Genomic DNA, 22,230 nt, shown 5'->3' with positions numbered 1-22,230 from the left:
AATAAACGTCAAAAATAGACATCAAACGTTTTCGGCCACTAAATTTATCAGTCTTCTTCAGGAAATACAACTGGAAAAACCGTTCTATAAATAGAACTTAGCTGCCTTTTAAATTTTAAAAGAACGAAAAACGACTGTGACGTATCGTGTATGACGTATATTATGAGTCAAGATAGCGTTTCCACGCTGATGATACAGGAATGACATCCATGTTGATGCAGTTTCCACTCATGCTCGCCTTGTAGATCTCTATTGCTTTCAAAAATTTTTATATCTTGCCTGTCAAAAACCTTGTGTATTAGCTTGGCCTGGTCCCAACAGGGGGAAATTCCCGGATCGCTGGCACAAATATGACATGCTAAAAGGTAACAGCAATACCGCTTTAGCACGGTATGCCAGCAATCCGGGAATTTCCCCCTGTTGGGACCAGGCCAAGCTAATACACAAGGTTTTTGACAGGCAAGATATAAAAATTTTTGAAAGCAATAGAGATCTACAAGGCGAGCATGAGTGGAAACTGCATCAACATGGATGTCATTCCTGTATCATCGGCGTGGAAACGCTATCTTGACTCATAATATACGTCATACACGATACGTCACAGTCGTTTTTCGTTCTTTTAAAATTTAAAAGGCAGCTAAGTTCTATTTATAGAACGGTTTTTCCAGTTGTATTTCCTGAAGAAGACCGATAAATTTAGTGGCCGAAAACGTTTGATGTGTATTCTTGACGTTTATTTGCTGGAAATTTTGAAGTTAGGTGTGAGTTACAAATATTATAGTTCCAGTTTATGGTGAGGTTGTATTTATTTTGTATTAATGGCGGCGCCGGCCAAATGCTATAGAAAAGCGGTTCTAGCCCTAACCAGGATAAAAGAAAAACTGAACTTTCTGATTACCTGCCGTAATAGTGGGATCTTTCCCATGACCATCTTCTGTATAAGGTTACCATACGGCTGTGACGCACTTCTACCAAAAGTGCGATTTCTATGCCTTAGAAAAGCAATTAGAAATACCAGACGTCTTATGTACCATAGAAAGTTTTTTATTATTTTTTTTTATTTGAAATACATCAACACTATGAACCAAAGTACTAAACAGTTAAAAATAACCTTGTATTCATGGTGATGAAATGTTTTTAATGATTGATAATCATTTATACATGCTGAAACCCCAAGACAAAAGCCAGAGAATGGGCCTGGTGTTGCAGCATCTCATACGAAGGGGATGACATATAAGCCTGGATTGTCACAGATGATGAGTTCTGGGTGCATTTCTATGAGCCTGAGAAAAAGCATGCATTACCTGTAAGCAAAAAGTTCAACATGATGCCATTGACTGGGAAAATGATATTGATAGTCTTCTGGGATTGCCAAAGTATATTGCTTATTGCATTCCAGCCTCATGAAGAGACTGTAATGGCCAAATCTTACACTAACATTCTCAAAAAAATGTTGCTATTTAGCAAAAGCAACCAGGACTCCTCACAAAAGATGTGATGCTGTTACATGACAATTTACATCATCATACTGCCATTAGGATTATAGAGACTGAGTGAATTGAAATGAGAAATCCTGGAGTATCCTATAGCCCCAACCTTGCTTCTAGAGATTTCCATTTATTTAGTTTCCTTGTTTAAGGGAACTAAATAAATTCCCACTAATGACACCATAGAGAAAGAAGGCACTATTTGGCACTGATAGCAACTAAAAGAATTCTACAGTACCAGCTTTCAGAGACTTGTAAAAAAATGGGACAAGTGCCTAAATGGATAGGGATTATGATGAGAAGTAAAGGTTGTTTTCATATTAATGACCAATTTAGTTTCATTTTTGTATTGTTTTGTAACTTATTAATGACTTCTTCCTCATTGTTTATATAATGAGGGACAACATTAAAAATGTTTAAGTGTTTCTTTTTAGCATTGAAAACATTATCTTGCCTCCTATATTTTAAAATTTGACTCTTAATTTTAAACATGTGAGTCAGTTTGACTCAGATTTTGTAGTCAAGAATAATTCTTAATGAATAACAATGGTAATTTTAGTTCATGTGTTCTTTTAAAAAGTACATTTGAAAGTTTTTTAATTGCTTTTCTAAGGCTTAGAAATCGCACTTTTGGTAGAAGTGCGTCACAGCCATATGGTAACCTTATACGGAAGATGGTCATGGGAAAGATCCCACTATTACGGCAGGTAATCAAAAAGTTCAGTTTTTCTTTTATCCTGGTTAGGCTAGAACCGCTTTTCTATAACATTTGGTTGGCGCCGCCATTAATACAAAATAAATACAACCTCACCATAAACTGGAACTGTAATATTTGTAACTCACACCTAACTTCAAAATTTCCAGCAAATAAACGTCAAAAATAGACATCAAACGTTTTCGGCCACTAAATTTATCAGTCTTCTTCAGGAAATACAACTGGAAAAACCGTTCTATAAATAGAACTTAGCTGCCTTTTAAATTTTAAAAGAACGAAAAACGACTGTGACGTATCGTGTATGACGTATATTATGAGTCAAGATAGCGTTTCCACGCTGATGATACAGGAATGACATCCATGTTGATGCAGTTTCCACTCATGCTCGCCTTGTAGATCTCTATTGCTTTCAAAAATTTTTATATCTTGCCTGTCAAAAACCTTGTGTATTAGCTTGGCCTGGTCCCAACAGGGGGAAATTCCCGGATCGCTGGCACAAATATGACATGCTAAAAGGTAACAGCAATACCGCTTTAGCACGGTATGCCAGCAATCCGGGAATTTCCCCCTGTTGGGACCAGGCCAAGCTAATACACAAGGTTTTTGACAGGCAAGATATAAAAATTTTTGAAAGCAATAGAGATCTACAAGGCGAGCATGAGTGGAAACTGCATCAACATGGATGTCATTCCTGTATCATCAGCGTGGAAACGCTATCTTGACTCATAATATACGTCATACACGATACGTCACAGTCGTTTTTCGTTCTTTTAAAATTTAAAAGGCAGCTAAGTTCTATTTATAGAACGGTTTTTCCAGTTGTATTTCCTGAAGAAGACCGATAAATTTAGTGGCCGAAAACGTTTGATGTGTATTCTTGACGTTTATTTGCTGGAAATTTTGAAGTTAGGTGTGAGTTACAAATATTATAGTTCCAGTTTATGGTGAGGTTGTATTTATTTTGTATTAATGGCGGCGCCGGCCAAATGCTATAGAAAAGCGGTTCTAGCCCTAACCAGGATAAAAGAAAAACTGAACTTTCTGATTACCTGCCGTAATAGTGGGATCTTTCCCATGACCATCTTCTGTATAAGGTTACCATACGGCTGTGACGCACTTCTACCAAAAGTGCGATTTCTATGCCTTAGAAAAGCAATTAGAAATACCAGACGTCTTATGTACCATAGAAAGTTTTTTATTATTTTTTTTTATTTGAAATACATCAACACTATGAACCAAAGTACTAAACAGTTAAAAATAACCTTGTATTCATGGTGATGAAATGTTTTTAATGATTGATAATCATTTTTTAAAAGCTACTATTATTTTTTTTCTGTATTCATTTTCTTGTTTTTTGAAATGCAAATGTCTATTCAAAATATTATTATGTTTTTAATAAAATATTTGATTATTCATTAAATATTTATCTTCAAATGATCAATCTTTATGATTTAATTATTTTTAAATGTAAAATATGCAGATAAAATGAATAATTTTAAATTTTGTTTTCAGAGTTGTCAGTTTTGTCATAATGGAGATAATGAAGAAATGCTCCTATTATGTGATGGTTGTGACAAAGGATATCATACTTACTGTTTTAAGGTGAGAAATAATTATAAATTTTAATTAATAGATTTTTTTTTTAATTTTGAAATAATTTTTAAAATATTACTAAGATATTAAAAGATGTTGTACTAAAGAATATTATCACTAGATATGAATATGTATACAGTAGAGCATCAATTACCCAACTCAATTGGGGACTGGAGTTGGTCGGATAACCGAAAAATATGAAAAAATACATTATTAGTATAGTATATTAGTATATCTCATGTAATTAGTATATTAGTATATCGCTATTAACCTACTTCACGTTGAATTTTCATCGATGTTAAGCCTAACACAAATTTTTTTAAAATAATAATCGTCACTATTGTATCGTTAAAAATTAGAAAATTAAGCCTCATTTAAATAGTGGCTCCCTTTTATGGTCGAGCCATGCTGCCAGCTAAAACACATAAAAATACTATTAAAGTAGCCAAGACATAGCCAAATATTGTAGTGCCACATCACTAGCGGACATTTGAATTTGCCGACTAGAACGGTCGATTAACCAATGTGACGGTTAATTGGGGATCGGATAATCGATGCTCTACTGTATATATTTTCCTAATCTATAAAACTTGCATTTCAGGAAACATTTGTATCATATAAAATTATCAAACTCTTGTAGTTTTTTAACTTTGAGGATAAACTTTCTATTTTGTTTTGAGTAACTTATTACTAAGGATTCTTGTGATAATAAAATACTATTAATTTTTGTTTTTTAAAAAAGTTGTACATTACAGTTTTTAAATTGTCTACTTGCCATTTTATCAGTATTGCAACATATAATGTTTGATATTTCTCTTAAATAATTTCTATCAAAAATTTTTAAACTAAATAAATTTTATCAATTTCATGTATAAATATATAAAATGGTTGACAGTTGCCTATAAATGTTTACATTTTAATATTGTTACTAATCTTCATTTTGCAGTTTTGTATTACAGTCCATCATTTAATAAACTACTAATTTACTTATCATTTTAATCTTAATATATTAAAAAAATTTGAGCAAAACAATTACTCTCTCTTTTTCAAATTTCTTAATTTATCTATTTCACAATTATTTATTTGATTTTACTAAAAAATTTGGTTTTTTAATTAATAATATATCAAAACATTTTCCATTATCTAAACATCATCATTAATATCCTATTTTGGATTAACATAATTCATTTTTTATTCTCAGAACTTTCTAAATTTTTTAATGATTTTATGTTTGTTTGATTTTGCTGTATTTAAGATATCTCTAAGATTCTTTATTGAATATATTTTTAGTTTTTTTTTATTACAATTCATCTAAATTCTTACATAATATGTACTGTACTTTCTGTACAGTACATATTATCTAATCTTTAATTTAAAAATATCTTAATATTATGTTCTTATCATTAGAAAATGATTATAACATATTTATAATAATCTTACATTGCATATAGAGTTAAATTATACTGTATGTATTGTTGAGTTCTAATATATAAATACAATCAAGTCCACTTAAGAGAGCACTTTCTCATGTTCAATTTTCTCCTCTATGTTTTACATTAGCAGAACTCCTGTTAACAGAGCATCAGATAGTAGAGCAGTCCATTCAAATGAACACCATGATAGTGACATTTTTATTGCAACAGTCTGCATAAGAAAACACTATTCTAAGTAAGATTTTGTTATGTACAGTACTGCTAAGAGACATGATAACAGGAATCTCTACACCAGGGATTGGCAATTCGTGGCCCAAGGGCCGCATGCGTCCTGCCTCGCATAAAATATGAATAAATATATCAATTTCCCAGCTTAAGGAAGTATGCAGCAAAAGTTCAAATGTTATTTTCTACAACTTACGTATGTGAATAGTTTTTTCGCAATGAATTTAGTAAAAATAATACAAGAAACCAGCTAATGAAAACATTGAAACTAATTTAAAACTAGCAGTGACTAATATTTAACCAAATATTTCCAATATATTACATTTACATCAATTCCAAAAGCTAAATTAAGTATACTTATGCTAATTTATAATTGTATATGAATAAATAATTGTGATTTACTGACATTTTATTCCCTCTTTTGTCTTGTATGCAACCCATGTCAGTTCAAAAGTTTTGAAATGCAGCCCTTACATAGGAAAATAATGCCCATCCCTGCTCTACACTATGGTATATGTTGGGTGGAGATTTGGTGAAATATTTTATTGGTCAGTTTCCTAATACATGGATATTTTGTACAGAATCATAATGAATGGGTTTTTATCAGACACAAATGAGAATCAATTATACATTTTAAAAGTATCATAAAATGTGTATGTAAAAACCACAGATTCTTATCTTCTTAGGGCAAGACAAGAACAGATTAGTGACCAGCTTTCACATGACCATACTTGGTATTGTAATTATTTGTTTTTATATGTTGTCCCATTAGAGAGCATTCAGAAATTTTGGAGCAAAGATGTTCACATATTTTCAGTTAGATCACTTCCTGTATTTCTGGGAAGAAGTGAAAATAATATAACTGGTAAATATACTGTATTTACTGATTATTTGATAGAACAATTTTGTAATAATCCAATAAAAATATTATAAGAATGGAAAACAATACGTAATCACAGTAAAAATGGGATAATTAATTTTAACACTTTCAAATGTGTTTTAAATTACATAGAGCTCTTGAGACAATGGAGAGAATTGAATATTATTAACAGCCCCCTGGTGATCATGTTACTTGCAGTAAAGGAGTATAATGCAGTGATTCCAAAGGTACTCTCTTAAGCAGACTTGAGTATATAATGATAAATTTGATTGTATTTAATTTGTTTTTATATATATAATCGTTCTGTTAATCTTATGTTTCATGTATTCATTCACATTCTTAGTTAATACAAAATGCAATTGAAAATATTGAAAAAATAAAATTTTATTTTTTCAAAAGTTTAATGGTTTAATTTCCAAGTAACTTTTAGTAGGACATAGAGCCTTAGACAATTGCTAACAACTGTTTATGAACATCATCATATTCAAAATCAACTTAATTCCACTATAAATAAATTTGATATAATTATAGTTCATACTTATTTTGAGTAGTATAGAATTTAAATTTTATGTTAAGACATCTTATGATTTCATTGTGGCTGTTCATCATAATTGTCCATTTTATAGCATTCTATTTTTACTTTCCCTTGGCTCTGAACTTTTCAAGTCTTTGTCTTCTTTGTTCATGCTTTTCCCTATTGTTGTGATGGGGGTTATATGGACCCCTATGAAGAAGAACCAGTCGAACCAGCTGTGGGAGATTCACAGGACCAGAATTGGTCTGGATATGGTAAGTGAGAGACCCTGTAAGTTTGGAGAGAAGATTGCTAAGAGAGTTTCTAAAAACAGTTTTAGAAGAAAAGAGCAGTTATACAGTGTGAAAATACGTACTTATTTGGAAAATGTGATTCTAAAGAATAAAACCATAAGGAATTGGTATATTGAATTTGGAAGAAAGGGACTATCGTAAGTAGAATGTTTTTAGTACTCTTTGACAGATCAGCAACACAGTGTTTAAATAGAAAAATCTCCAATATTGTAACTTTGTGGTCTCTGGTATTGAAGAAAAAGATCCCGTGTTGCCAACTTACTCTGTTGAAATCTTTATTTTTTTCCAAAGGAAGCTGTTATCTGTTATTTCATTAACTTGTCTTTTTTGTTATTATTATTTCTTCTTACTAACAATTAGCTTAGTTTTAGTGAATAAATATTTAGTTTTTAGTTTAATTTTAGTCTAATTATTGTTGCAATACATCTAGTGTTATTGTGACAATAATTAATAATAATTTTTTTTTTTTTTCTTTTTGGCCAGATGGGTTAGTTGTTTTGTGATAGTGATTAATTATTATCATTGTCTGTAGGGGCACCCATATCTTGTGGTACATGTCCCCCTTTTCATCTAGGTTGCCTTCTTTCATCTAATTTCCAAGGGGCCCCAAATGAGAAAATTTGTCACTTTTAGCCTATTCTGCAAATATAAAAGAAACTAATGAACAATATTTGNAGTTTGGATAATATTGCTAAGATGACTTTGTGAAATTTTGTTCGGAAAGAAAGGGCGACAACTAATATCGAATGAATTTCGGTGTAATATGCGAATATCAACCACAGGTAAAAACAAATATTGTTAAGATATGTTGTAATTGTCAATCTATTTATTTGAATTTTGTGTAAATTATAAGAAAGCCATATTTAAAAGCCCAGTAGTCAAGCTGCTATCTACGACCCTGTTTGTTCTCCAATGATTATCGTCGACCTTGTTTGTTATCCAAGTTGTATATGAAATATGAAATTGTCCATCCTGTTCGACATCTGTACAATAGTGGTTTGTGTTTTATGTTGGCTGAAGATGGGCCAATGCCCGAAACGCGTAATGTAAAAGGCCTCCCAACTGAATAAATAGTCAATAAGTTGCCAAGTGTTGATATATGTCACCTTAGTGTGTCTGCAAAGAAACAATAAGCAATGTTACATACTATATAACCTTGCATATAGCCTATTTTTTTATTTTTGACTTTTGATTTTCAGAATGTAACCCCATCATAAGTCAAGGAGAGACTATATATATACAAGGGGCAGTCAAAAAGTTCCTGGAATTGTGATTCCATGCCTGCCATTGTTGAAAGCAGGCATGGAATCTTCCGGAGTTGGCCATCATATTTAATATGATGTCCTCCCTGCTTATGAAAAGCATCCCTTTGAGGTCCATTTTGAGAGTAGGGAACAGCTAAAAGTCACTGGAAGCAAGATCTAGAGAGTAAGGTAACTGGGTGATGACTGGAATACTTTTGTTGGCGAGGAATTGCTACACAAAAAGCGATGTGTGACTCGGTGCATTGTCATGATGGAGAAACCACTGTTCGTGCTACTTGTTGGGCCACTTCCTCATAAACTTGCTGCAGGGCCGACAGCATCTCTGCAGCAGTTTTCCCCAATTTGCACATGAATTTGATATTTGCACACTGCTCAAACTGGGACATTGCATTGAATAATAAGCAGTCATGCCCAACAAAGACACTACAGTAACAACTATGCAAGTTTAAACTTGCATGAGCATTATCACATTGCGAATAGACATGTTGAGCTTTCCACCACAGCAATGCATAATCTTATCTTATATGGCATTTTTATATCACATTTTTAAATAACTATAATATTTTCAAAGAAAATATAGTTCCTCTTATGTTGTTATGTTGTAGAAGTATGTTTTTATAAATAATATTTTGGTTGTATACAGTACATTGTTGTTTCTAAGTAAATGACCTTGTTTGGGTATGTGCAAAATAAGGTCATTTATTTAGAAACAAGTTTATTCAAGTTAAATTTTATCTAACTTGAAATCAACATTTGTAAATATAAATTTTGGTTGAAAATAACAGTTACAATAAAAGCACCACCATGCAGTTATTATTTGCATTATTTAGAAATTATATCAAAAAATTAAAAAAAAAACATAAAGTATAAAAAGTAGGCAAATTTAATTAATGATGATGATGATAAATAATACTATATAAATGTTTGTTGGAAAGAGTTAAAACTCTTGATTTTTATAATGACTAATTTTAATATGCAGGTAGAACCATACAGCTAATGTTTGCTTAGAATTACATAGTGAATGACAATTGAAAACTATGTAAGATAAATTTATCTAATNTACAGAACTTTAAAATTACTTTAAAAAATGGAAAATAATTATATCATTTGATTTCAAGATATTTTGTATACCTTAAAAATAATTAATTCTATCCCGGGATCTCGGGAAACAGTTCACTTTTATCCCGGGATCCCGGGACAAGCAAAAGACCGGGAAATGAGAAACCCTACACTTCATGTATAGCCAATGTCTTTCTTGTATGTATGCTCTAAAAATGCTACTGGCACAGTGCTGATTTAAATGGACTGCTCTATTATTCAGTGCTCTATTAACAGGAGTTCTGCTATTGTAAAACAAAGGGGAGAAAATTGAGAACTTGAGCATGTGCTCTCTTAAGCCAACTTCTCCCTTATCCAATCTCAATGAACTCTACTTTTGTAGTTAAAATTATAGTAATGCCTATTTAGATAGCCATTCATTAAAAATACAAAACTATTTAGTTGTTTGCAGCAAAATTATCTAAATTAAGTGGTTATACAAGCATAAATTTTATAACACGATGTTTTTAGATTGAATTTTGTTACTTACTAAAAGGGTTAATAAAAGTGAATTTAGAATAAAATATACATTTTGGCATTTTGTGTGACACTTATCAGCTGTTGAATAAGTTCATAATTTCAATTTAAAATCAATAGGTAGCCATGTAACTTGCATTTGCTTTCAAATTGACTTTTAAATCTACATAACATGCAGATTAAAATTATAAAATTATAATTTTAATCTGCATGTTATGTTTAAAGTATAAAATTACATTAATTAGTCCAGGTCTAAGATTACTTGTCAAGAAAATAAAAAATCTGTTTACAGAATGGTTCATTTCAATCAATTCACAGGAATAACTCACAAAATATGCATCCTGCAAAAAATGTATTAAACCACAAGCAGTTGTTTATTGTGACATTGTCACAATGCCAGACTTCAATTTTTAATTATATTATATTTTAATTCATTTAATTTAAAATATACCTTCTCTCCATTTTAGTATAATCTTGCCCCTGTACATCATACTTTTCTATAACAGTAGAATCATTCCAGTCATTTATCTAACTCAGTTCTGGGAAAAATTTTTGAATTAAAATATGACTTCTGGTCTATACCAGTAGTTCATATATAGTTAATCAGGGTCTTTTGCTGCTAATCATTCCATATCTGGTTTCGAATTTTATCTGTCTAATACCATTCTCAAGATTAAAGGAGGACAGACAGATGGACAACAGTGGAAATTTATAGGTCTACAGTTTTTTCAAATTGCAGACCAAAAAATGTTAGACTGTAAGGACACTATTAGCTTCATCATAGATGTCACTACAATTGGTGAAAATGGAGTCAGCTTCATCTTCTTAAATGGGAACTCTATTTTTATGGCATGTTATGATTCTAAGTAAAAAACATGCAAACTTTTATCTGACATGTTTTTTCCAAATGATTCACTTATCAGAAGTTATAAGCATTTGTTTTATGAATTTTCTTGCAGGATGTGAATTTTTCTCAAGTTATTAAAATGAACCACTGTCAAATTATTATTATTATTACATACAACTATAATAATAAAAATTTGATCTAACTATAATTAAATATATTAATATCATAGCAAGAATTCTTGATTCATTATAGATATAATTTTGAAGAGTTTTAAAATTTTTTTTAATTAATTACTTAACATATTTATTTTTAAAAAATATTTCTTATAATTATGATGACATATTTTTAGAATGCCTAAAGGGAAATGGTCTTGTACAGGTTGCAGTCAGAATAAAGTAAGAATTTTTAACTTGTTATTTTATTTTTAACTTGTTATTGTAAATTATTTAAGTCATGATATAATTTTCTCAGTTATTTAACTATTTGGGTAACATGGCTCAGAGCCAGTGCTAGAGTTATGCTGCCTGGAGCAAGACATGCATTTGATGCCCCTTATCCTCCTTCAAAATAAATGAAAAAAATTTTGCTTTGAAATACCATACCTTGCTCCATAAATCAATATTCAATTCACACTGTGTAATATAAATAAAAATTTTAAAAAGAATGCCTGAAAATTTTCACCCTTGCTATTTGCCTCCCTGGGCAAATGCCCAGTTTGCCAATGTGGTAGCACTAGCCCTGCTTAGAGCTGATTTAATAAATTATTTTTTGTGCAAGTTATTTTGTATAGTTACTTTTTGTAAAATTTCTAAAATATTTCAGCTGTCAAATCAGAGTGAAAGCTTTACATTCTTTAGACTGACTTTTAATGAAATGTCACAATCATTTTTCAAATTAATAAAAATCAAAAATTTTGAAATTTTGATTTTATTTGTAGCTATGTGAATATTGTGTTCAGTCTCCTGCATTGCACTCTTGTTATGCAATAATGCATGCAGTGGCAGTTTTTACAGTCTGTTTGATATTTTGGAATGGAAGAAACACTGGAATTACGTGTTTTTTCATTATCTACAACTTTGTAATTGACCTTTATGCCATATTTTTGATTGAGGCAGAATTAGCTTCCAGCCCCGTGATCTGATAAGGCAAATAATGGCACTATCATTTAGCTCATACGTAACTTAGTGCAATCTTTATGGACTTTCTATCAATGTGTACTATTTATTTTTAAAATAACAGGTTAATTTTTAAAGATTTTAAAAGATTTTTATTACTATTCTGTATTAATGTGTTAAATGTGTTACTGCTTTTGAAAACTTTTTTCTCATTATTTATGAATTGAAAAACTTTATCACTCATAGCTTTTTCAGTTATTCAGTTATTGTAGCATTAGTTAGTGACAATAAAGATCATTTTCATATATGTAAATGTTCATTAGGTCTAAACCATTCCTACTGTGGTAAATCAAAAGACTTAATATTCTCACTAATTGTAGGTGAATTACCACTGTCACGTGGTAATTCACCTACACCTAAACTTAGGGTCAGCAGCCCTGTGGCAGACCCTAAGTTTGCTCATCAGTCTCTCATGATATTCAACGATCCCTCCACCTTTTGCTTCCGGATCTTTGACCCTCAATTCACTTGGGAGTACTGGATCGAAACCGTACATTAGGAAGGCTCGGGTTTCTCCTGTTGACCCGTGGGTGGTGTTACGGTATGCCAATAATGTGGCAGGGATGTACTCATTCCAGTTGGCATTATCACCATTCGAGATTTTTGCAATCATCTCGATAATTGTCTTGTTGGCTCTTTCACAAGTCCCATTAGATGTGGGTCTATATGCAGTGGTTGTCTTATGATCAATGCCAAGTAACCTGCATGCGCCAGTCGTGAGTTTTGAAGTCAAATTTGTCCCTCAGTTGGAGATGAGTGTCTGCCCCCCACTGTAACGACACACAGTGTTCTCAAATAACGAGTCAGCTATTGTCTTGGATGATATCTCAGGTACCGGGATTGCTTCAACGAATCTTGTGAACATGTCAATGAACATAATGATATATCGATTCCCTTTTCGGGGCTCAAGCACCAGTCCAACCACATTGACCGCAACCACCTGCATCGGATTATCAGGGTGAATCACTTCTTGGACAGGAGCCTTATGGGTGACTCGGTTAAAATGCTGACACGTCCCACATGACATTATATAGTTCTTGACTTTAGTTCTCATATCAGGGAAAAAGTAGATATCTCTAAGTTTTCTTAGTGTTTTTTCAACCCCCATATGCCCCCTATTTCATGGTGGTGTTTTATTACAGGGATCTGGGCAGCGTCACCCACGCAAATGCAATTGACATGCTCACTCTGTTGATTCGCCCCTTTCTTGACCAGGACCCCCCTGGTCAAGAAAGGGGCGAATCAACAGGGTTCCTTACCTTAAAGTCATGTAGGTGAGTGGGGATTCCAGTCGCTCCTCTAATTAATAACATGCCCTTTGTCGAACGAATGTGATCATCAGTTTCTTGACATGCAATTACCAAATCACCTATATTTTTCTCATTGTCATCCGGCAGTGGTGACACCACATTCATATTCACCCCCACCTCCTCAGGCTGATCTTTACAGTTGTTATGAGTGCGAGAAATCCACCTTGTTTTCACCCCCCCTTGTATTGAAAAATAATAAATACTTCTTAACTATAATATTTAGTTTATTTTCCATTTTTTTGGTATTTTTTAGGCATTTGATTTTATTCAAATACTTATTTTAAAATTACGAAAAGAGCTGTTGAAAGTCTACATATTTTAAATTAAAGATATGTTTAACTATGTTTAAAAGATTTTAAAAAATTATTACAGTGAAAGGTGTAATTCTTCTAGTTTTTTTTTCAGTTGTAATAATAATGTTTTTGATTTCACAGTTATAAAATATATGTAAACATTATCTTCATGTCATTAAAATTAAATTTTATTTTTTCTTTTGCAGCCTAAGAAAACATACAAACAAAAACATTCAACCAAAGAGAAAGATAAAGATGCTAGTAAAGATCATAAAGATACTTCATCTAAAAAGTCTGAAAGTTCAAAATCTAAATCTTCAGAAAAACGTGATAAAAATAAACAAAATAAGGATTTATCTATATGCAGGTAAATATTTAAAATTCTTATGAAGTCATTTTGTTATAAAAATCTTTATTTATTGAATATAATATTTTAATAATGTGGTAAGTTACATATTTTGGTGTAAAGAACAAATTCCTATAAAATATTTTAGTGACTATAGCAAATATTCTACTTTGGTTATTTGATAATTATACTTTTTAACAAATTCTGTTTGAGTTTTATGAAATAGTAAAGTTTGGAAACATTTATGTTTACATAAAAATATTGGATAACAAAGTAGCATCTGTAGGAAATCTGGAGTTACTAAAGTTATATTGAAAGGAAAAGAATGAAATTTTGTTTTAAGTTTTAATAATTCTGCAACTCTGAAAACTTTTTCTAATTAATAATTTTAAGCAATTCAAATTTTAATTTGCAAAATTTAAGATGATGACTCATTAGAAAGAATGGTAAATATACAGGCAATTTTTTTTAAGAAAGGCATGCCATATACCTTCTAATAGACACCTTTTGCATTTAATTACCTAACTGGCTGATTGACCCAGTGCTTATTAGTCTATGGTTATGTTCTACAAAAAGTAAAGAAACTGAGTAAAGAACAGATCAAAAATATACAGATATAGCAAAGAATAATTAATGACTCTTTTCGGTAATTTTGGTCAACTGACTCAGATACAATGCACTCAAAAATGAAATCAGAAATTTCTGAGTTCCAGTTTTGGTTTTGCCAGAGTCTGAGTGTTTGCTGTAAGGCTGCGTTTGTGCAAATGCAAGAAGAGGAAAAATCACGTGAAAACGGACTTTTTGGATCATAATTCGCAATCATGACGCTATTTATCCAGAAGCGAGAAACAAATTTCTCACCACACACATGAGAAATGCACACAAACATCTAGATCCTGTGTGAGCATTAGGGTTAGTACACATTAGTCATTGAGTGTTGCGTTAAACGCATGTTAGCAGCGTACACACCGCGCATTTAGCTCAGCATTTGACAACTTTTCACACTGGCTCAGTTTGGAAATGGCCATGAAAGTAATTGCTTGTGTGTGCCACCTCCATTGTCATTATAAAAGATGATGGCAGAGGTAAAGATAATTTTGGGTGCACCCAATATTACGAAATAGACTGACGCATGGAATGTTTGTGACATTGTATCCAAAACTAAGACAATATGAACCCAAGTTTTTTAATTCTTTTAGAATATCTCTAAAATTATTTGATGGTGACTGGTCACTTTTAGATTTCATCAATGAATAGATCAGTATCGAAATGATCGTTCTCCATTTCAGCCAACGTGTGTTCACTCTACTCGAAAGCGTGCAATTGAATGTACAACAAAATAGCAGCACATGTATCTCAAAGCATGCACCTGATGACTGCAAAACGCTCATTCTAACCAAAATCTATCAATGCACGTTTGACATGTGCTTGGCCATAAGCACATGTTTGAGTGTGTATATCTATGCAGAACTCTTGGTTTTTTAAAATGTGCATTACCAAAGCATGCGTTTCAAAACACCTAATGTGTACACAGCCTTAGTTCTAAATTATGCTGGTGCAGAAAACAGTGCCAATAGCCAGAAAACTTTGTATTTGTGGTATTTTCTGGTCATAATTATAAATTATGATTGCTTTATTCATAATAACTATTAGTTAATAATGAAAATATGATATTATCCTTTAAACAAAAGAAAACATTCTCAAACTAAATTATAACAACAAATGAAACAAAACTGACAAACATAAAATAACATTTGGATTCAACTTCTTACAAATAATGTATATCATCGTGGCCAACTAATTTTATTTCAGTCACTGTTCAGTCACTTTTTCCTTGCTGGGAGTTACTATTCTCACTTATTTTGAAGTCATTTTCTGTTTCGAGGCCTGATAAAACAATGATTATGAGCAAATAAAACAGCAATTAAAAAGTTCATAACAACAAAAGGAAAGTGGACTGTGGTATTTGAGAAATAGTCTGTATTAGCAGGATTCCATTACAATGAATTATTTTTCTTATAATTTTCCTATAATTTTGACCATATCAGCATCAGTCATCCATAATAATGCAGGATTTGTTATATCGAGCTTTTACTGTATAAAAAAAAGTTCATCATGTTGCATAATATGGAAAGAATAAACCAATCCAAGGATTTTAAAAATTTTTGACAAATGCCAGAAGTCTACCTGCAAATCTGAGAGAGTTGGCAACTTTACTTCCATTTTAACACAGAATATTTTAAAATAAAGTATTTAGTGTATTTAAAGGATCAATGTTATAATTNATTCATGATGATTATGATTATATTGTATATTTACAATATTTGAATTTATTAATTTCATTAATTTCTAATTTTTTGACTTTTCTTTATAAGTTAGTTATCTGGCCTTTATGTTTTATTATTAATGTATTTTAAAAATAAGGAATATAGTCATAATTACTGTGTTTAATCTATGTTACAATGAAATCAAAAACTCAAAAATTGTAATTTTTTTAAGATGACCTGTTTTTACTTTATAAATGTTTTTAGAGATTTTTTCCTTTTAGTTTCAGTTGTCTCCATCTTGACTGTTACTTTCTAGTTTAAAGTTTTTTTTTATTTACATTCTTATCTTTCCTATGTGAAGAGTGAAACTATTTCTTTTTCCTATTAATGTTTTTTGAACTGTTTTGCTACTTTATTTTTCATAGATGCATTTTTTTAAAGGATACTGCTGAACTTTTAAGAATTTGAACTCTGTATCTAGGTCATCTTTATTAGTTGAGAATGTGATAATTCTTCTGATTACTGCTTTAAAGGAAAATAATTTGTATCTATATGGGTCTTTAGTTGTTACAGGAAATCCTCATTAATTCGAACTTGGATAGTTCAAAATCTTGTTAGTTTATAACTGTACTTTTGTCTCAGCCGGGGATATAGATATTTTTATGTTAAGGAATTCAGTTAGTTTGACATATGGCTACTTAAATTTGAAGTGAAAAAACTCTGTCCAAACTGTGATATGCATATGTTAACTTGTTCATTGAGATCAAAGTGCCTCCATACTGTAAGAGAACAACAGATCAAGAACAATTCTAATTTGGTCAATATGGCTTTGCTTGTACAGTAACACATTTTCAGGTGTCACAAATGGATTTTTTTTTTCTCTTACCTCAAAAAATACAGCTGTGTTTTAGGATTGCAATATTAGGCTACAAGTAGCAAATTGAAATATTTTAAGATTTCTAGGCTAACACATTTGTATGACTTACTATTTTTTTGGCCAGTTTAAGAATAATTTGGGCTACATTTCAAGGAATTCTGCTTTACTTTTTATAAAACATATCTGGCGATCTGTGAGGTTCTCACCAGACACATGCTGTTTATCTTTACATTTATACGGTACTATTATTAATTTTTAATTAACAAAAATAGCATTATGTATAGGTATCCATATTCCAATTACTTAATATATTACATCAGTTACATGTCATTTGGCATAATATAAGTGGCTATCTGCCTCCTCCTTGATACTTTGTATTTTTTGCAAATCAAGTTACATATACTAATCATATTTTTCACATTAAATTTTTATATAATGTTGTAATTTTTAATTATTTTGTCTGGTCTCTGTATTTTATTTCTTTTATTCTTAGTTTTCTTGCTTTCAATTTGAATTGTATATCTAAATAACTGATGATCGTATTGTTAATTTTCTCTAATACTATAATTGCTTCTATTGTATTGTTGTTAAGATCTTGGACAAGTTTGTACTTACCTTTCTCTCTGTATAAAATACTTAGATTCATAAACATAATGATATTTATTTATAAGTGCTTTTTAATATTTCTCAATATCAAATTTTATAAAAATGAGCAGTAATGTATTTCAGCAAATATGCTTGATATAAATGTTTTCATAAGAGTTCCTTTTATTTGTCTATAAGAATTGCTTTTAAAATTATTGTAAGAAAAGTACACTGTTCTATAAAGCTCTTTTGCTGTTATTTTTTGTCATTTATCTGCTGTGAACTCCGCAAGGCACGTGGTCTGCGGTTACAGATATACGATAGAAAGAACAAAGGGAAGGACAATGAAAAATCGGTAGACACGTGTGATCAGGCAAACAAAGGTTTATTTTGGTAAAAAAAAAACGCGGTACAATATATATCTCAATAAACAGTCCAACACCCGACAGTTATTGTAACAAATAACGAAATAGCCTGACGTTCCCCTTTCCGTTAACCTTCCTCACGCGAGGCCCCGTTCTTTTTCGACAATTAAATATAGATCCGAAAATAAAAATATTTTGGACGGAGTACCTAAGGGACTTGCAAGGGTTCTGTCGTAGCGGTCCGATTGTGGGCTTCGATGGGGAATCTTCTTCTTTTCGAGTCGCAACTTCCTTTCTTCTACCAACGGTCCACTCTCTTCTCGGTCGCTCTTCTTTCCTTTTTCGTCTGCGGTTCTCTCCCTTTCTTTCTCGAAAAAGTCCAAGAGTCCTTTTCTTACTCCTTACACCCGCTTTTATAACTCCCTCCAACTCCGTCACACTGTCACGGACCAATCAGACGCCGGAAACTTAGCCATCGGCTAACAGGAGGCACCGAGGAAGGAAACGGAAGGGAAACGGTACAAATTATATGCGCGACGCGACATAAACGGAAAACAAACAAAAAAATATATATATAATACAATCATAGCCACGAAGTGCTACACTGCCCTTATTAAATAACATTGAACTCTTTCTGAGGTTGAAAACTTTATTGCTTGTGAATTTTGCTGAATCATTTCAACTAAATTGAGTTTGTTTATTTTAAATATATCACCAGATATTCTTCAAAAATTATTTTTTATTATAACAGGTATCCTTCTTATATCTGATAATTCAATTATTAGAATGTTTTTATCTCTCCATTCTTTGATCTCTTTCAATGGCTATAAAACTTCTTTTTAGTTTTATTTTTGTTCATTGTTTAGTTGTCTAGCTACAACCCAGTTTGATGCTTGTCTAGTGGTTAATTGAAAATGGTTTAGTCTTGTTCAAGTTCTGCACAAAGTTTTATAAAATTTTTTTTTTATCATATTCTTTTCATATGCATTTTTCCGTTTGAAGAAAGCTTTCCAACTGTTTCAGGTTTATAATACCTTTTTGCATCTCAGTTTTTCTTTTTATAAATTTTATTTGAACTTTTTTGTCAAAGTTTATTATAGAAGATCTCTTAATACCATATTTCCTTGATTAAACCCCAAAATTAATATAAATCCTGGGAAGTAAAAGTGTTATTAAAAATAAACTCCAGATTGAAAAGCATAGAGAAACATATTGAAATATAGCATTGTATAGGGTAATGTAGTTTAGAGTGACAGTTAAGGAGTTTAACTAAAATTCTACCTTTTCAAATTGTCTAGAGTCTGACAACACTTTCTATTCCAAAATTCATGGAAACATTGTGATCAAGTTCATAAGTTAAGACCCTAACAGCTGAAGTGTAATTAGAAGAGCTCTGGTTTAAACTTGCCATCTATTTCCAAAAGAAATGATTAGTTTGAACGAGAAGATGGTAGACAAGATCTTGATTCCTACAACAACATTAAAGTAGAGATGAATGACAATGTAATAGCTGAATTAGAATTGGGTTAATTATGAAAACAATAATTATTTCAAATGTTTTAGCTGTAACCCATAAATACAGTTAATAAATAGTTTTGATAGTTTGAGTAGAAATAATTAATAAGGTATTTCTTTCAATTTTTACCCATGCAACTCCTGTTGCAAGGTAATAAATCTTGACCTCAAAAAATTCCAGATCTTCAAATAAATTCTAGGAGATGTGTAAGTTTTAAAAACAAGCTCTTTGGAGTTTAATCAAGGATATACAATATGCATTTTACTAAAACAGAAGTTCTTAATATGAATGTATGCTTTTGGGTTGATTAATTGAATCAATAATAATATACATAATATAAAATCAAAAATTTAATTTATTATTTATAGCCAAAAATGGAAAGCATTCCAGATGGTGATTGGTATTGTTATGAATGCATAAGTAAGGTAAGATAAAATTTTAATTATGAAATGATAATTTTGAATAAAATTTCACAGAATGTTAATTAATTTTCTAGGTAACAGGAGAACGTGTGTGTGTTCTTTGTGGGAAAAAGGGCAAATTATTATCTTGTGATGGTTGCCCTAAAACATTTCATTTAAATTGCTTAGAACCTCCACTTTCAAAGTGAGTAAATCTATTGAAAATTAATGTTACATATTAGTAGATGCAAAATTTTTTATTATTCTTATGCTTGGCCAAAATGGCCAAGCTGCACTACACCAAATGGTATGTAAATAAATAATAGTCTTTGTGTCAAAAATCCATACAACCAATCAATATAAGTGGAAGAAGGCAAAGTTTATTGAAAGTAATACAAAATATTAGTGATATGCCGTGAGATTGAGGCATAGGCATGCAGGAAAAGTTTTTGGTTTTGATAATAACAAACAGAAAAAATAATGGTAGGATGATGGCATATGCCTATATATTGTTGCAAACTCACAAATTTGTATTGTGAAACAGCCCTTCACAAGCACAACCACCACTAAAATCAAATGAAAACGTTTGTGGATGCATATCTCACCTTACCCTGTAGCATCCATATGGTGTCACACTGTGTAGACTACAGCAGTGTTTGACAGTTGTATTAATCCTATAAGCAGTGTTACTGTTTCAGTACAATTTTATAAAACTTTGGAAATTGATAAAAATGTAATGATTTCAATATGCTATGAAATTCTGTGTTGGTACCACTTTTTAAAAAAAGGAGCTATTTTCAATACAAAATCTAAAGCTTGTGATCATGTAAAATTTATCATCGAAACAGTGCACTTTTATACTTTTCTACAATTCTTTTTTGAAGTTATGTTGCATTCTAGTGATTAGCTAATTAGTAACTTTTAGCTACTGATCACTAGTAGTGAAAAAAAAGAAAAGAAAAACTGGGAAATAAGTATATTTTATGTAATTCAAATAGTTGAATTGGTACAAATTAAGTAATACAGTGAAGTCTGCTTAAGAGAGTACCCTCAGGATTGCTGCAATATGCTCCCTTAACCAAAGTAACAAGATCATTCAGATCGTTGTTAATGATATTAGATCCTCACCATTCTTTCATATCTTAGAGAATGTGAATATGTACATACAAGAAAATTATGTGATTACATAATTTTCTTATGTACATATTCATATTCTTATACCATCAATTTTTTATCAGTAAGTACAGTATATTTACCAGTTACCTTACTTTAACTTCTTCCCAGAAATATAGGAGGAGTTCTAGCTGAAAAGATATGAACATCTTTGGGTCAAAATTTCTAAATGCTTTCTAATAGAATGTACAAATAATAAATAAATAAGTTGATTTTTATTTTAAAGTAAGGTCATGTGACCTCCTGAATCTGGTCTCTGGTCACTTCTAACTCTGTCTACTTGAGGTGAAGACATACATATGATCTGTGCTCTTTGTTAATGTACATTTTATGTTACTTTTTTTTAATATATAGAATAACTGCCTTTCATGTGTGAGAGATCTTTTGACTGCCCATTTATTAGAAAACTGACCATGGGAGATTATGTATACCATAATGTAAAGAACCTTGTTGCCGTGTGCATTAAGTGGTGTTGTGAGTATAAAGATAGATCTTTATAAATCTTCCTTAAAATAATGCTCCCTTATGCAGACTGCTGCTCTAAAAATGTAATATAATAAATGTATATAATATATAAAAATGTAATATAACAGCCACTTGGCACTAACTTCTACACTTAGCTATTTTTGGTGACACTCAATTATTGGCATTCACTACACTCAGGTTTACTTATAGACCCTTTGGGGGACTACGGCCTTGCAGTATAAAAACTGCATGCCAGCATGAAACATAGAGGGTACTGTGGCCATATGTACGCTGTTCAGAGGGATCCTACCTTTCACTACTGTCTATCTCCTCTCCCTCCTTCTTCCCCTTCCCTTTCCCTTACCCTCTTTCCTGCCGGCTAAACACTTCATTAGGGTTTCTCAAACGGGATTCCGGGATCCTGGTTGTTTTTTTAACCCGGGAAATTTTTCTTATCCAGGGAAATCCCGCAAATTTCTTAAAAATTCACTTTTTTTCTTATTTTGTGTTAAGGTTGAGGAATTTTGCAAATAGAAAGCATAATTAACTCATTCACTGTCAGAATACATTTGTATTTATTAATTTTAAACCTACCTATTAGTTTTTTTT

The 22,230-nt window shown here is 31.3% G+C and overlaps 1 protein-coding gene across 4 annotated transcripts in view; it reads left to right on the top strand.

Moving 5' to 3' along the window:
* The window catches only part of LOC111628731 (bromodomain adjacent to zinc finger domain protein 2B-like), a 78,617-nt gene extending 56,639 nt beyond the window's left edge, over positions 1–21,978 (top strand). For all 4 annotated transcript variants that reach the window (XM_023372567.1, XM_023372566.1, XM_023372565.1 and 1 more), the window contains 4 exons: positions 3,715–3,804; positions 19,951–20,007; positions 20,079–20,188; positions 21,511–21,978. In XM_023372567.1, the coding sequence (XP_023228335.1) occupies positions 3,715–3,804; positions 19,951–20,007; positions 20,079–20,188; positions 21,511–21,532 (279 nt within the window). In that variant the 3' untranslated portion in view covers positions 21,533–21,978. The remainder of the gene's footprint in view (positions 1–3,714; positions 3,805–19,950; positions 20,008–20,078; positions 20,189–21,510) is intronic.
* Positions 21,979–22,230: the final 252 nt, after the last annotated feature.

This window comes from Centruroides sculpturatus, unplaced genomic scaffold (assembly GCF_000671375.1).
Source record: "Centruroides sculpturatus isolate CEXI.00-Female unplaced genomic scaffold, Cexi_2.0 scaffold598, whole genome shotgun sequence".
NCBI classification, from domain to species: Eukaryota; Metazoa; Arthropoda; class Arachnida; order Scorpiones; family Buthidae; genus Centruroides; species Centruroides sculpturatus.
This window is presented reverse-complemented; position numbering and strand designations above follow the sequence as displayed.